General features: G+C 44.2%; 1 protein-coding gene across 2 annotated transcripts in view; it reads right to left on the minus strand.

Annotated features, from left to right (window-relative positions):
* The window catches only part of FAM184B (family with sequence similarity 184 member B), a 147,338-nt gene extending 131,759 nt beyond the window's left edge, over positions 1-15,579 (minus strand). The window contains exon 1 of one of the 2 annotated variants that reach the window (XM_055246366.1): positions 15,115-15,579. In XM_055246366.1, the coding sequence (XP_055102341.1) occupies positions 15,115-15,255 (141 nt within the window). In that variant the 5' untranslated portion in view covers positions 15,256-15,579. The remainder of the gene's footprint in view (positions 1-15,114) is intronic. The other variant, XM_055246369.2, reaches the window with a different exon arrangement.

The raw sequence follows: 15,579 nt of genomic DNA on the forward strand, positions 1-15,579 counted from the left end.
TTAGCTGGGCATGGTGGCATGTGCCTGTAGTCCCAGCTACTCAGGTTGCTGAGGCAGGAGAATTGCTTGAACTGGGATCTGGGAGGCGGAGGTTGCAGTGAGCTGAGATCGCACCACTGCACCCCAGCCTGGGCTACAGAGCAAGACTCCACCTCAAAAACAAAAACAAAAACAAAACAAAAATCTGAAATTCTACAGAAGTGAAGGCTCATGATCAACCTGATACTGAATGGCCCTATTCTCTCTCTCACCAAAGAAATAAATAAACAAGCAAAAAGGACACATCTCTAGGACACAGGCTATCCATAAGACATTCTTAGGTATCACTAGCTTTGTGTGAATTGTCCTTTTAATTTTCAGAGCACTTAGAATCCTAAAAGATCTCTGGGAAAATGGGAGTCTGATCCCTAAGTCTTCCTTGGAAACTCTGGCTTACCAGTAAAAGCCCTAGGGTGTTGCATAATTGCATAAGAGCCTGTTGTGTTTCTCAGAAGAAATGCCCTTTCTCCAAGGTACTTTGGGATTTTCAGTTGAGTCGTGCTGTAGAGAACTGAAGACTCTTCAAAGTCAATGTCAAAGGTTGCTTCTACCTTGAATGGACAAGGACCTCACCCTAAGTCAGTAGTTCTCAACAGTTGATTGCATAGTCCCTTCCCCACTAGCCAGGGAGAATTTGGCAGTGTTGGAGACATTTTTAGTTGAGGCCAGGGATACTGCTGAACAACTTACAATGCACAGGACAGCTCATACAGCAAAGAATTATTTGGCCCAAAACGTCAGTAGTGTCCAGGGTGAGAAGCCTGCCCTAAGCCTAAGGTAGTGCCTAGGCTCTGTCCTGGTCCTCAGCTCACTGCCAGCACAAAGAGAGTTCCCTCACATGTCCTTATTAGAAGACGAAGAGACAGCAGGACTCTCTCTCTCTCTCTCCCTGTGTGCACAGAGGAAAGGCCATATGAGGACAAGGCCATAAGCCTACAAGTCAGGAAGAGAGAAGAACCGTCACCAGAAATCAGCCCTGCCAGTGTCTTGAGCTTGGACTTTCAGGCTCCAGAATGGTGAGAAATAAGTATCTGTTGTTTAAGCTATCCACTCTGTGGCATTCTGTTATCACAGCCCAAGCAGATCTATACAGATACCAACACCTGGCTCTCTGCACCAGGCTCTCCAACCCGGCCCATCAGTCTTGGAATACCCAGGCCACCAATGGCCAACTATAATGACATAACATTGCCCAGCCTAAAGCGCAGTGGCATGATCTCGGCTTACTGCAACCTCCACCTCCCAGGTTCAAGTAATTCTCCTGCCTCAGCCTCCCAAGTAGCTGGGATTACAGGCCACCATGCCCAGCTAATTTTTGTATTTTTATTAGAGAAGGGGTTTTGCCATGTTGGTCAGGCTGCTCTCGAACTCCTGACCTCATGTGATCCACCTGCCTCAACCTCCCAAAGTGCTGGGATTACAGGCATGAGTCACCGCAGCTGACTTTTTGTTTTGCTTTGTTTTTCAGGCCTCAACCCACCTTACCTCTCTGTACTGTCTACCACCAGTCAGTACTCTCCCTCTCTTAAAAGGCTCTCCTCCTTTGCTTTCTAAAATACCACCTTCTCCTGCATTTCCTGTTACCTCTCTGAAGGATCTCAGGCGCTCTCTTTCATGGGCTAGCAATCCCCAGGGCTCTTCGTTTTGTTTTGTTTTGTTTAGATATGTCCTTCTCTTCTCCCTCTGCAAATTCTCTCTGGGAAAGCTGCCAAGAGACCTCTTTCCATAAGAATCTTACACAGTGTCCTCCATACCAATGAATGGAAGTATCCAGCACAGAATAAGCTTGTACTAAATATTTACTGAGTGAATGAGTAAATGAACAAATTAACAAAGTATCCCCTATGAGATAATAATTCCTAAACCAGAATCTCTGGTCTAGACATCCTTTTTGAGTTTCAGACTCAGAAAAGATGCTCACAAGAATGCCACGTAACAAACTACTCCTTAAACTCAATGACTTACAATAAGACACATATATTCTCCTTTAGGTTAACAGCGGTCGAGCTGATCTAGGCTGGGCGTGGCTAAGGGCATCTGCCCTAAGCTTCAGATTGTGTGGGCTTGGCTTCAGGCTGTGAGCTGGATTCAGATCTGGCTTCATTAGGGCCAGGCTACAGAGCAGTGGCCACCAACACATGATATTGTCATGGCAATCACTAAACCACACAAGTACACTTAAGGCCTCTGCCTGTGTTTGCATCCTCTAACATTCGATCGACCAAAGCAAGTTGCAAAGAGAAGCCCACTATCAATGGGATAAGGAAGTAATCTCTGCTCATGGAGCTGGAGAGAGGGACAGGAATGGGTGACTATTTGGTGAACAATAATGCAAGCATCCAAACTAGCACAACTATACATCAAAATGCCTATAAGACACCTCTTTTTTGAATATCTCACAAGTTCTCTAAACTCTCCAAGTTGTTTGCTAAAAGCTTGTTACTCTGCAAACTACTTCCTGTAGAGCTGGGTCTTCTCATCCATATCCTACTAGCAGGGGATGCTGTTGAATTTGGACAGAACACCTACTTCCAACTGCCAACTGCCCTGACTTCTGAATCACTGCACCTTCCGGATCTGCTCACTGCCCCTACAGCCTACACAGCTGAACAGCTCTGCTACCACAGACATGTTCCTGACTCACTCCTGTGTTTTCTACGGTTTTTGGACACTGCATCCCTGGCTGCTGTCAATGGGATGTTCATTTCTCAGTTCCCATTTTGTTCAGTGCTAGTTCTTTCTTTGCCTGTCAACCCCAGCCAGCAAGTTCTAATCGTGCCTTGTGCTTCAGCTTGCCTAAGTCACAATGAGGATACTGGTTGCTGGACAGTCCTTTTGAGCACTGGCCTCCAACACTGAAAACGAGATTCTCTAAATTGAGTCTTCCTGGGACAGCACTTCATAGGCTTAGCAATGAGCCACCTCCCATAGAATTGACATTAGAATCCACCAAAGGGGAGAGAGATCAGCAAATGAGCTACTGATTAGGTCTGCTTTCCTGGCTTAGCTTTCAGAAGGCACACACACACATGTGCGCACACACACCCACACACACCCACACACATGCACATGCACCTGTACTCAGTTCTAATCTTCTCCCTCATATTTATTTAGGCTGTTACCAGATAATTTGATAGGCTTCCTTGGGACAAATAGGCCCCGCTCCAGGGGCCAAGGACAGGAATAGCAAGTCTGGACGGACGCACTTTGGCAGCGTGAAGAGAAGAGGCTTTGCAAGATGAATGTCGCCACTGTTGCTGGCTCTTGTCTGCTATATTAATTTCTCCCTTAAAAGAAAGCTGACCCATTTTTTCCAGCTCACAGCCCTAATGGACTCTTATTCAGAGGCCATCCTTCTCCCACATAAAGAGCTGTATTGTATTTAATGATAAGCCTTTTAATGGAATTTGCTATTTCTAGGTCTCTGGGAAAATGCCATTAATGAGCTAGCAAGTGCAAGGAACAGCAGATGTTTGAGGGGCATGCTTTTTCAAGGGCAGACTACCCTGGCAGGGAAGTGAACAAAAACAAGGCACACCTACTTTTTTTTTGTTACCTTTTTGGATCTAGTTGGCCTTACTAAAAATACCATCTAGACAAACGTTGTCTTCAAAATGTGCAGATATCACTCTTCATGCTCTCCACCCGCCCCCAACACCTACCTACATGTTTTTTACTCTGTCATCACCCACAAATATTTCTGTCATCCTAATCATAACAAAATCAGCAGCATGCAAAACTAGACCAAGACCCATGGGTAAACTAAACAGGCTAACATCTGTCACTCGTTTTCAAATCTGTACTGGGTCAATGCCAAGAGACTGAACACACCATGGAAAACGGAAGAGGGGAGAGACTAATCTTCCTTTTACTGCCTGGAACAATTCAGCTCTGGCCCCAAACCTGCATATTTGCTCACTAAAACAGAAGCTTGTGTTTAACCAAAGGTGCTCTCCTTCACAGAGCAGTTTATTGATCACCTCTTTTTACTCCACAAGACCCCTCCAAATTGCACCTCTAACCTGGAAGGGCTTATTGAAGCACATGCATACATCCCTTAAGGGGGTTCTCATATGTTTTGCACCTCTTGGTATTTCCACTGGCACCCAGAGAGGCCTCAGCATGCCTTATTGGTAGGAGTTTTGCTGGCACACCGACCCTTTAATCTGTCTCTTACTAGCACCCATTGTTTCCTGGCATTAATGGAGGTTCTAAAGATGTAAAAAACATAAGACAAGGTTCTTGTCCTCAAAAGTTTAACAGCGAAAAGTCCAACTCATTTTATTGAATATTGTTGAGAGCAGGGCAGTATGCTAGAAGCTGTTGGGAGTTCAAAGATGAGAAAAGCAAAGATCCTTGATCATCCTAAAGATTTGTTGTAGTCTGCAGCATCACCCGGGAGCTTGCATTAAAATGCAAATTCTCAGCCCGGCGTGGTGGCTCACGCCTGTAATCCCAGCAGTTTGGGAGGCCATGGCGGGCGGATCATGAGGTCAGGAGATCGAGACCATCCTGGCTAACACAGTGAAACTCTGTCTCTACTAAAAATACAAAAAATTAGCCAGGTGTGGTGGCAGGCACCTGTAGTCCCAGCTACTCAGGAGGCTGAGGCAGGAGAATGGCGTGAACCCAGGAGGCAGAGCTTACAGTGAGCCGAGATCGTGCCACTGCACTCCAGCCTGGGTGACAGAGCCAGACTCCGTCTCAAAAAACAAAAACAAAAAAACATCCTATGTAATGCTCCTTCTGCTTCAGAAGACTGGGAACAACATTATTCCTGATGATATCAAAGATTCATAAGTAGATCTTTCTGCTTCATCTCCTAAAGGTCCTACAGCTATACCTCCTAAAGTTTCCACAGCTAAGAATAAGCCTTCCTCAGGAGATCAGGGACAATGTCTTGTCCTGTGAGAACTGCTAGTATGCTATTGACTCTACTGGACCGCTGGGCTATGAGAGAGCGCTTGTTTCTCTGATACCCTGAGCAACCTGGGAGCATTTTCCAGATATACCTTCTTTTCCTGGAGGCTCAGCATATAGGGAGTAACTTCAAACAGGTGTGGAGAAAGGATAGGAGGAAGGCTGGGGTGAGGCAGGGGAGTTTTGGGGGCACTGTGGAAAGTGGAGAGACCAGAATGGTTACGCAGAAGTTCAGGGATCTGAGCAGGGTTCAAGGACATTCAACTTAAGGTGCACTTCATAACCGTTTACGGTATGATGCAAAGATTTGTGAGAGCTCTTTACACAATGAATCACATCGTTAAATTAAAAGATTCCAACAGAGAGGGCTTGTTAAAACAGATCTGCCATTTTCAAGTCTAGAGTCCTAAAGCAAACTGGCATGGAACTGCTTAAACATCTGTCCTCAAACAAGCTCCTGCAAGCAAGAGGATATTTTCAGAAAAACGAGAGGAGCCAGTGGGTGCCATAAGATTTCCACACCTTTAAGCCATGAAAACACAGGGCTCAAGTGACAGCCTGTTGCTGAGGACTCTCATGGCAACAGGCATCACTCCTCCTGCCCTGCAACACTGCCCTGGCCTCTCAGCCTGGAGAAGAGCTGGCTTGTTTCCAAGTTCAACAGCTGGGCAGCAGTCCTTGACTCTCTGAAGTTCCTCCAGTTCAGAAAGGGATGGGAAATGAACATCTGTCAAGCTTCAGATGTGCCCCGCATTGGGTTATAAATGACTTTTCACTTACATCCCTTATATTGGTGAAGCCTCACAACATATCACCAAGGTGGAAAATTTTCCCCCAATTAAAGATGAGGACAGTTGGCCCCTTTGCATGGGGAGGTCAGAAAAGGCCACTTTGAAGGGGTGGTAATTTAGCTGATACCAGCTACACAGGGATCCAGAGCAAGAACATTCCAAGTTTAACCCCAAAATTATTCATTTGCTCTCTAGATGTCTTCATTTTTATTCTTATTTAATTCTCATTTATATTCATTAGTATAAATAAGGGTGAAAAGTTGCCCTCTAGAAACAAATCAAATTTAAATTCATTTAACATATAACTTTGAATAGAAATGATAATTATTTTTCCTTATTATTTCTGATTTTAAACTCAGAGACTATTCTCCACTACATCTCCCAATCCTATACCCATCACCTCCCATCCCCCACCCCCAAAACAGACAATATTATTGTCTCTATTAACGTGTCTTAATAGATGGGTAGGGTCCTGGGACATGTGGAGGCACAGTCCTCATGGTCTGGCTGTGCCACTGTGCAGGAAGTGGTGACTTTGACCTCTTGAACTTCCCATTGAAGATGTATCTACAGATAAATACCACACTGCCACTCAAAACTTTCCCACTCTCAGGTTAATATGCTTTCCCAAATAAAGGAATTAGTTTTCACTATAACTCTGTACCAAATTCCTCAAAGCTAGACCCATCCTAAGATCTGTCTGTTGGAACTTTAGGATGGCCCAATAAATAACATTCCTCTTCCCCACTGATCTAATTGAAATGCAAGACCAAGGTGTGAGGCTGCTTTGAGACCAAACTATCACCGTTTTATCAACTAAAGTTAATATGGAGATTGTGGCGTATATCCACTGGCAAGCTGAATTCCTGATGCTTATCCATCCGGTCACAATGCCAGGCCAGGGCAGCTCTGCCTGCCAGGTGCACCTACCCCTGTAAAATTGATGTGTAGAAGACAATGTGTGCTTCTATAGGCAGATCACTCCAGGAGCAAGAAGGGAGGAAGAGGCAAGAGCTCTGTAGGCCCAGTCCCTGCTCCAAACCTCACTAATTAATTATATATTCCGCCTTGCAGTGGAAAAGATAGTAAAAGTAATTGAGAGAGGCTATGGAAACATCAGGATGAACAGGGAAGAAACTTCCCCACCTCCCTGTCTTCAACACACACACATCCAGCGCTGGATTCTGGATGTCCTAGCTCTGTCAGAGCCCTCCTGGGTCTCAGATTCCCCCCCTCTCAATTAGAGATGGTTCTTCCCTCCCAGCCATGCAGAACTGCTGTGCACACAAAGGATGAGTAAGTATGTCAAAGGCTTTGCAAAGTATGCAAAACTAAAGAATCGTAAGGTATTATTAACATGGAGAAATTGCAGCCACTTGACTCAGCATTTGCTCTTGCAGGGTCTTCTGACAAACTGGCAGAGATCCAAAACAAGAATGAGTGAGAGAGTCCCATGAGGCTATTCGACTCCTTACACTTGAGTTTGGCAGCTTCTGGCACTAAGATGCCTGCTCATTTCCTCCTGGGTACATTTCCTCTAGTTGGTCCAGATGAGAGGTAGTGCCCTGGTATCCGCTTCTCCTGTGTGTGGTCTGGGTTCTTGAGAGTCAGTCTTCAGTATTGTTTCTTTTTTTCTTTTTTCTTTTTGAGACGGAGTTTCACTCTTGTTGCCCAGGCTGGAGTGCAGTGGCACAATCTCGGGTCACTGCAATCTCCGCCTCCCGGGTTCAAACAATTCTCCTGCCTCAGCCTCCTGAGTAGCTGGGATTACAGGCATGCGCCACCATGCCTGGTTAATTTTGTATTTTTAGTAGAGATGGGGTTTCTCCATGTTGGTCAGGCTGGTCTTGAACTCCCGACTTCAGGTGATCCGCCTGCCTTGGTCTCCCGAAGTGCTGGGATTACAGGTGTAAGCCACTGCGCCCAGCCCAGCCTTCAGTTTGAGAGATGGTTCTTGTAGAGGAATACGTGCTATCCCACTCATTTTCTTGTTTTAATACAAAAGAGTCTTCATTAACACTTGTATTTGGGGTAAGACATTCTATTATTCCTTGATAATGGGAATTGGAGAATCCCTAGGCAGGAGGGATTCCAACCCTGCTGGGGATGAGGTTGTGGAGAGAGCTGCAAAATGAAAAACCAGCTGAGGCCGAGAGTGGTGGCTCACACCTGCAACCCTAGCACTCTGGAAGGCTGAGGTGGGAGGGTTGCTTGAGCCCAAGGGTATGAGGCCAGCCTGAGCAACATAGTGAGACCTCGTCTCTACCAAAAAAGCCGGACGTGGCAGTGCATGCCTGTAGTCCCAGCTACTCGGGAGGCTGAGGTGCGAAGATGGTTTGAGCCCAGGAGGCAGAGGTTGCAGTGAGCCCAGATCGTACCACTGTACTGCATCCTGGGCGACAGAGCCAGACCTTGTCTCAAAGACCAACAAAAAATCCCAGCTGGAGAGTGCTAGGAGGATACAAAAACAGAGAGAGGAGGACACAGGCCCAGAGGCAGGGCAGGGCTGGGGAAACCTGCCTGATGCTTTCAAGAACAAAAGCTTCCCAAAGGCTTTATTTAATGGGGAATGGATCTGGAACCTCTTCTTCTTCCAGATACCTCCTCTGGGTGCATTTTACTATTCCATCCTTCAATTGCTCCAAACCAGTGGTTCTCAACCCTGTCAGCACATTGGATGCTCTTGAAGGGATTTGAAAAAAATACTAATACCTGTCACCATTCTCTCTTCTCCTTATAAGATGGGCCTGGGCCCTGTATGCTGTTTGGTTTGCTTGTTTTAAACTTTGACTTACAAATAATCTCCGACTTAGGAAATAACTGACAGAAAAAGAACAGTACAAAGAACATCCACATACTCTTTTATTCAGAATCACCTATTTTACCCCATTTTGTCTCATGTATCTTTTATTCTATTTCCATATTCTGTTTTCTATATTATGAAATGAAATGCTTCGAGAGTAAGGCATCATACTTCCTTAAATGTAAGATCAGCTTCGATGTGCATTTCCTAAGAAAAAGATATTTTCTTTTTTTTTTTTTTTGGAGATGGAGTCTTGCTCTGTCACCAGGCTGGAGTGCAGTGGCACGATCTCAGCTCACTGCAACCTCCGTCTCCCGGGTTCAAGCGATTCTCCTGCCTTAGCCTCCAGGGTAGCTGGAACTACAGATGTGCGCCACCATGCCCAGCTAATTTTTGTATTTTAATTTTAATTTAATTTTATTTTAGAAATGGAGTCTTGCTCTGTTGCCCAGACTGGAGTGCAGTGGTGCAGTCTTGGCTCACTGCAACCTCTGCCTCTTGGGTTCAATGGATTCTCCTGCCTCAGCCTCCCGAGTAGCTGGGACTACCAGTGAGTGCCACCACACCCAGCTAATTTTTTGTATTTTTAGTAGAGTTGGGGTTTCACCATGTTAGCCAGGATGGTCTCCATCTCCTGACCTCATAATCTGCCCACTTCGGCTTCCTAAAGTGCTGGGATTACAGGCATGAGCCACCGTGCCCGGCCTTTTTTGTATTTTTAGTAGAGATGGGGTTTCACCATGTTGGCCAGGATGGTCTCGATCTCTTGACCTTGTGATCTGCCTGCCTCGGCCTCCCAAACTGCTGGGATTACAGGCATGAGCCACTGCGCCCAGCTAGAATAAGATATTTTCTTGCATAGCCATAGTACAGTCAACTGCAGTAAACCTAACATCAATACAAACACTTTTATCTTCTTTACCCAACATCTGTATTCCAGTTTTGTCAACTGACCCAGTCATCTCTTGTAGCAATTCTTCTGGTCAGTATAGAATTCAGTCTAGGACAGGCACTGCATTTAGTTGTCAAGTCTTTAACTGGTGTGTTTTTAAAACCTCTCTGAGTGGAGGCTATTATCTTAAGTTAAATAACTCAGGAACAGAAAGTCAAATATCACATGTTCTCACTTGTAAGTGGGAACTAAATAATGTATACACAGGAACACAGAATGTGGAATAATAGACACTGGAGACTCCAAGGGTGGGAGGCTGGAGGGCGGATGAGGGATGATAAATAGCTCCTGGGTACAATGTACCCTATTTGTGTGACGGTTGCACTAAAAGTCCAGACTTCACTACCACGTATTGTATCCATGTAAAAAGCACATTTGTACCCATTAAATATATATAAATTAAAAATAAATAGATATTTTAGAATCTTTTGGATACATTGATACAGTAAAAAAATAAATAAGGGCTCTGTAGGTGATTTTAATGTGCAACTTGGGCCTTGGGTCATTGTGTAAATAAATACTCATTTACTACACTACCACATATTAAGTGCCTACCAGGTGTAGCCTACCAGGTGTAAAGTATTATGAATACAATTAAGGAGCTTATTACTTTAAGGACATACTATCCACAAGTCAACTATAATATCATAGGGATAAGTATCATGAAAGAAATATTAACAAACCTATAGGAGGAAACTATAATTAAATTGAACAAGTTTACTGAGGATCTACTATGTATCACACTTTGTACAAACTGCTGGAGAAATGGATGGATAAGTAAATTCAATTAATACACAGTTAAAAATTAATTAACAATTTTTTTTTGGAATGGAGTTTCATTCTTGTTGCCCAGGCTGGAGTGCAATGGCATGATCTCAGCTAACCGCAACCTCCGCCTCTTGGGTTCAAGCGATTCTCCTGCCTCAGCCTCCCCGGTAGCTGGGATTACAGGCGTGCACCACCATGCCCAGCTAATTCTTTTCGTATTTTTAGTAGAGATGGGGTTTCTCCATGTTGGTCAGGCTGGTCTCGAACTCCCGACCTCAGGTGATCCACCTGACTCGGCCTCCCAAAGTGCTGGGATTACAGGCGTGAGCCACTGCGCCTGGCCAATTAACACAGTCTAAATCACAAAAGTAAGGTTTTTAAAAGGTTTTTTTTAAGAGGAGGTGGGGCTCAAAAGATAAGCAGGATTTTACTTTTAGAGATGAAGACATTTCAGGCGAGGAAACTTCAAGAGGAAAGCTAGGTGAGTGCACAGTGGAGTAAGGAAAGAATCGTACTTCTCTGTGACCTGAGAATTGGGTGCATAGGGATGTATTAGGAGATTGTGCTGAAGAAGTAGGCTGGAGAATGTATGGTGGTACAGTTGCTTTGCAAAACAATTTGGCGGTTTCTTAAAAAAGTAAGAGTTACCATACAACTTAACAAAATTCCGCTCCTAGGTATCTCCAAGAACACATAAAGACTTGCACATGAATGTAATGTTCATAGCAGCATTATTCATAAAAGCCAAAAAGTAGAAACTCAAAATGTCCATCAACTGATGAATGGATAAATAAAACACAACATACCCATACAACAAGATAAATAAGTGAGTAATAAAAAGGAACAAATTAATGATATGTGTTACAATGTGGATGAATCTAAAAGAATTAGATGGAATAAATAGTTTATTATATGGTTTCATTTAGAGATAATTGAAAGAGATAGGAAGTAGATGAATGGTTGCCTGGGGCTGGTGGTGGGAACAGAAACTGACTACAACTGGCCACAAGGGAAGATTTCTTTGGGGTGACGAAAATGTCCCTAAAACTGGATTATGGTTATGGCTTAATGACTAAAATAATGTTGAACTGAACAATTAAAACAGGTGAATTTTATGGTATGTAAATTATACCTCAATAAAGCTGTAAAAATTAAAAAAACTTAATCAAAATTAGGCAGAAAGAAAATAGGAAGCACAATCTTAGAAATAAAAAATATAATTATTGAAATTCAAAAAACTTAATAGATGGGAAAAACTCTGGACTGGACAAATGATTTAGAAGACTGGCAAATTGGAAGGCAAGGAATTCACCAGGATGCAACACAAAGACAAAATCTTTTTTTAAAAAAATAACATCTCAGGATATAGATAGTGAGGCTTCCTCACTTACCTAATGGTAGTGCCAGAAAAGATAATGGAGGTAATGGCTAGGAAGCAGTATCGCAAGAGAAAATCAGTAATAATTTTCCAGAATTAAAAGAAAGCACATGCACCCCTATAATCCCAGCACTTTGGGAAGCCAAGGCGGGAGGACTGCTTGAGCTCAGGAGTTTGAGATCAGCCTGGACAACATAGTGAGACCCTGTCTCTACAAAAAAAAATTTTTAAATTAGCTGGGCATGGTAGTTCATACTTGCAGTCCAGCTTGAGTATGGGAGGTCAGGGTTGCAGTGAGCTTTGATCACACCATTGCACTCCAGCGTGGGTGACAGAGTGAGACACTGTCTCAAAAAAAAAAAAAAAAAAAGCAGCACATGGTAATCCTCAAAAGATAGTACCTCCTACTTTTGCAGAGGATAAAGATAAACTAACACCAAGACAGTTCTAGAAAACCTGCTGAACAGTAAAAATAAGCAAAATAAATCTGAAATGTTATCAAAGAGAAAACGCAGCTTATTTACAACGGAATGAAAATTAGATTGGCAGTAGAATTTTTAACCAGCAACACTTAGTACCAGAAGACAGTGGAGTACTATCATCAGTGTGGTATGGGAAAATAACTGTTCACTAGAATTTTATATCCAAATAAATTATCATACAACAGTGAGGGCAAAATTAAGACATTTCCAATAATGAATTCCCTCGCATACCAAGGCACCTACAGAAAGAACTATTAAAGGGTAGACTTCAGCCAGAAGAAAGTGAACCCAAAGGGAACACTGTAGATTCAAGAAAAAAAAATAGTGAGCAGAAAAATTGATAAAATGTCATAAATTTAACTTTTAACTATAAAAACTATTTTTAAATTTAAGAAGTAAAAACAGATTGAATGTGGTGGCACATGTCTGAGCTTTGGAAGGTCGAGGCAGGAGGATTGCTTAAAGCCAGGAGTTCGAGACCAGCTTGGGCAACATGGTGAGACTCAATTTCTACAAAAAATTTTTGAAAAAGAAAAAATTAGCTGGGGGTGGTGGTGTGGACCCGTTCCTAGCTACTTGGGAATCTGAGGTGGGAGGATCGCTTGAGGCCAGGAGTTTGAGGCTGCAGTCAGCAATGACTGTGCTACTACCCTCCAGCCTGGGTAACAGAGCAAGACCCTGTCTTTTAAACAAACAAACAAAAAAAGTAAAAATAAAACTCTAGGCAGCAATAACAAGATGGGAAGAAAGGGGCTGTTAAATGAGTAATATACAAAGTTCTTTCATGGGAAGAAACAATTACATACTAACTTTGTTAGAAAAAATATCAGAGTTAAGTATGTATGTTGAAAAATAAAAGACGATTCTGAGAAGAATAGAAATAAAACCTAAACCAGCAGTGGAATATGGATCACTTTACTAATCCGATAGAAGGCAAGAATGGAAGAAAAAGAAGCAAGGAGAAAGAATGGTAAATGAAAAACACAAGATCCGATGGAAGAAAAGCCCAAATGTATTAGTAATTGCAATAAATGCCTGGGGATTAAATTCACCTGTCAGAGACACAACCAAAATAAAACTCATAGAAAGATTAAATATGAAGATAGGGAAAACATTTCACATACAAATATTAGCCAAAAGAAGGGTGGCCTGTTAATAACAAAAACTTCTAATTTAAGCAATTAGCATAAAATGGTAAACAGAGGCACTACATAAGGATGAATTGTGATTTCTAATGCAGAATATGCTTTAAGAAACACTGCCTACTGTGTGCCAAGAATCATGTATGCCTCCTATACTGCTGTGTTTTCAGTGCTTGGCACATAATAGGTGTGCCATAAATATTAATGAGTGGAATGATTGCTATTTTATATTGAAATGATCTGTTTATGTGTTTGTCATACCACAAGGGCAAGACCATATCTTACTAATTGTTATGCCATCAACATTCAGCATAGCAGCTCTCACATAGTAGGAATTCCATAAGTCCACACTGAATTCAAGGATCATCTCTTCCATAAAATCTCCCCTCACTGTTCCTCCCACACTGATTTGTCCTTTGTTTTTACTTCTATAGCACTCGTAATTGGAAACACCCAATTGAGCATCCAAGACATAGTCTTCTAGCTTTCACTCAATATTTCAAATCTTGTTTCTCTAAAACTATTTTAGATTCTTTGAAGATAGAGAAGACGACTTGCACTGTGCCAAGTGTCTTTTCGGGTACTTGAATAAATACATGTTTTGGTTGATGTCACTATTTAGATGGATGTAGGTTAGATCAATAGTACCAGTTATACGTGCCAAGGACTCTAAGGGCTATCTCCAATTTCTTTTTTTCATCCCTTGACCAAAGAGAGCCCTGTTTGGAGACAGGCTCATGTGCAAAGAATGTGAAGTTAATGAGACAGGTGGGAGAAGGCGGCTAGTGTTCAATTCCAAGCCTCTGTGCTCTATTCCTCCTGGCAAAATAGTGAGGTTGGCGGGACAGGGGGAGGGGAATGTCTGTGATCCCACTAAAAAATGTGTGGGAAGAGAGAGGGAGATGGTGAGGAAAGAGAGCATGTTCCAGACGCTGCAGGACAGACCTGGACCTGAGCTTTCTCTGGCGGGCAGGGCACCAGGAGTTTATTATGAGACCAAAAGGAAATCATCCCAAGGCAAACAGCTAAATTCATCCACTTGAAACCTTGTATAGGAGACAGTGAGGGATGTTGTTCTCCATCTAGACAAGGCACAGAGGGGAGTCTGTGACAAGGGGCTCCTAATTGGGGAGCTGCAGAGGGTTAACAAAGAGCACTGGTGGCATCTTTTTGCTGGTCTTCTTGAAAAAGACATAGTCTGGGAAGGTTCAATCAGGGCCCTGCACGAGGTAGGGAGGTGGGCTGGCTGACCTCCCAAGGTCCTTCCTAATCCCATAATTATTTGGTGAATCGTGCTTTTCCCCATTTGTGCTCCTACACACGTCTGCACCCAGTTTGATAGTAAGTCCCCTAGGCTCCATTCCAGGTTTAGTACGGTGCCACGCAAGCTGCTGGCACTCAACAAATGACGCAAATTTTTGTTGAATGAAGGAATAAATGGATCAAGTGTTTAAATAGAGCCCACATGACCTCCCCAGCTGTAAAGTATGGCAGTTGAATGAAATCACAACATTCTAGGCACTTGAGCAAAGCTGGCGGGGACACACTCACACACACACACACGATTCACATTCCCACCTTGGAAAAGCACAGACCACCCGCTCAGCAAGCAGGCTGTGGGAGTTTCCTTGGCAAGGATCCTCTTTCTCTGCTGCTTTAGGATGGTGGCTCTAGAAGGTCAAGTCACCCAGATTTAGGACCGCTTCCCTTCCCGGTTGGCCTCCGAGACAAAGTTTCTGTCTGGATTCGGCCCAGGCCTCCCGGGAGGCGCATCCGCACTTACTCCCGGCTCCGGCGCCCCGGGCGTGCAGCTCGCTGGCCCGCTGCGCCCCACCTTACCTTGGTGAGCTGGGCGATCTTCTTGCACATTTTCACGTGCATCTCAGGATCACAGTCCATTCTCCAGCCGGCGCCACCGTCGGCTTTGGAGCCCTGGCAAGTCCCGGGAGGGTTAATTTTGCTGTTGAGAGCAGAAGCCATCGCTAAAACGAGCCCAGCACTTAGACTCTCGCTCGTTTTCTCCCTGCCCACCGTGTGCACGTGCGTGCGCGCGCGGGCGTGCGAGCGTGTGGGTTTCTCGGGAGAGGTGGCACTGCAGTCCCGTCGCCTGCACCGCCGCGTGGCCCCAGCTTCCCGAAGGTCTCCGCCTCCCGGGCCCACCCGCGCGCCCACCCTTTCTCCTCTCCCTCTGGCTCTCTGGCTGGCTGGCTCCGCGGGCACCCGTACCCTGCGGCGAGGCGTCGGCACCCCGCACGTGCCGCTGGCGATCAGTCTGCGGTTCCCCAGCCAGTGCAGGTTTCGTGT

This window comes from Symphalangus syndactylus, chromosome 16 (assembly GCF_028878055.3).
Source record: "Symphalangus syndactylus isolate Jambi chromosome 16, NHGRI_mSymSyn1-v2.1_pri, whole genome shotgun sequence".
Classification (NCBI taxonomy): Eukaryota; Metazoa; Chordata; class Mammalia; order Primates; family Hylobatidae; genus Symphalangus; species Symphalangus syndactylus.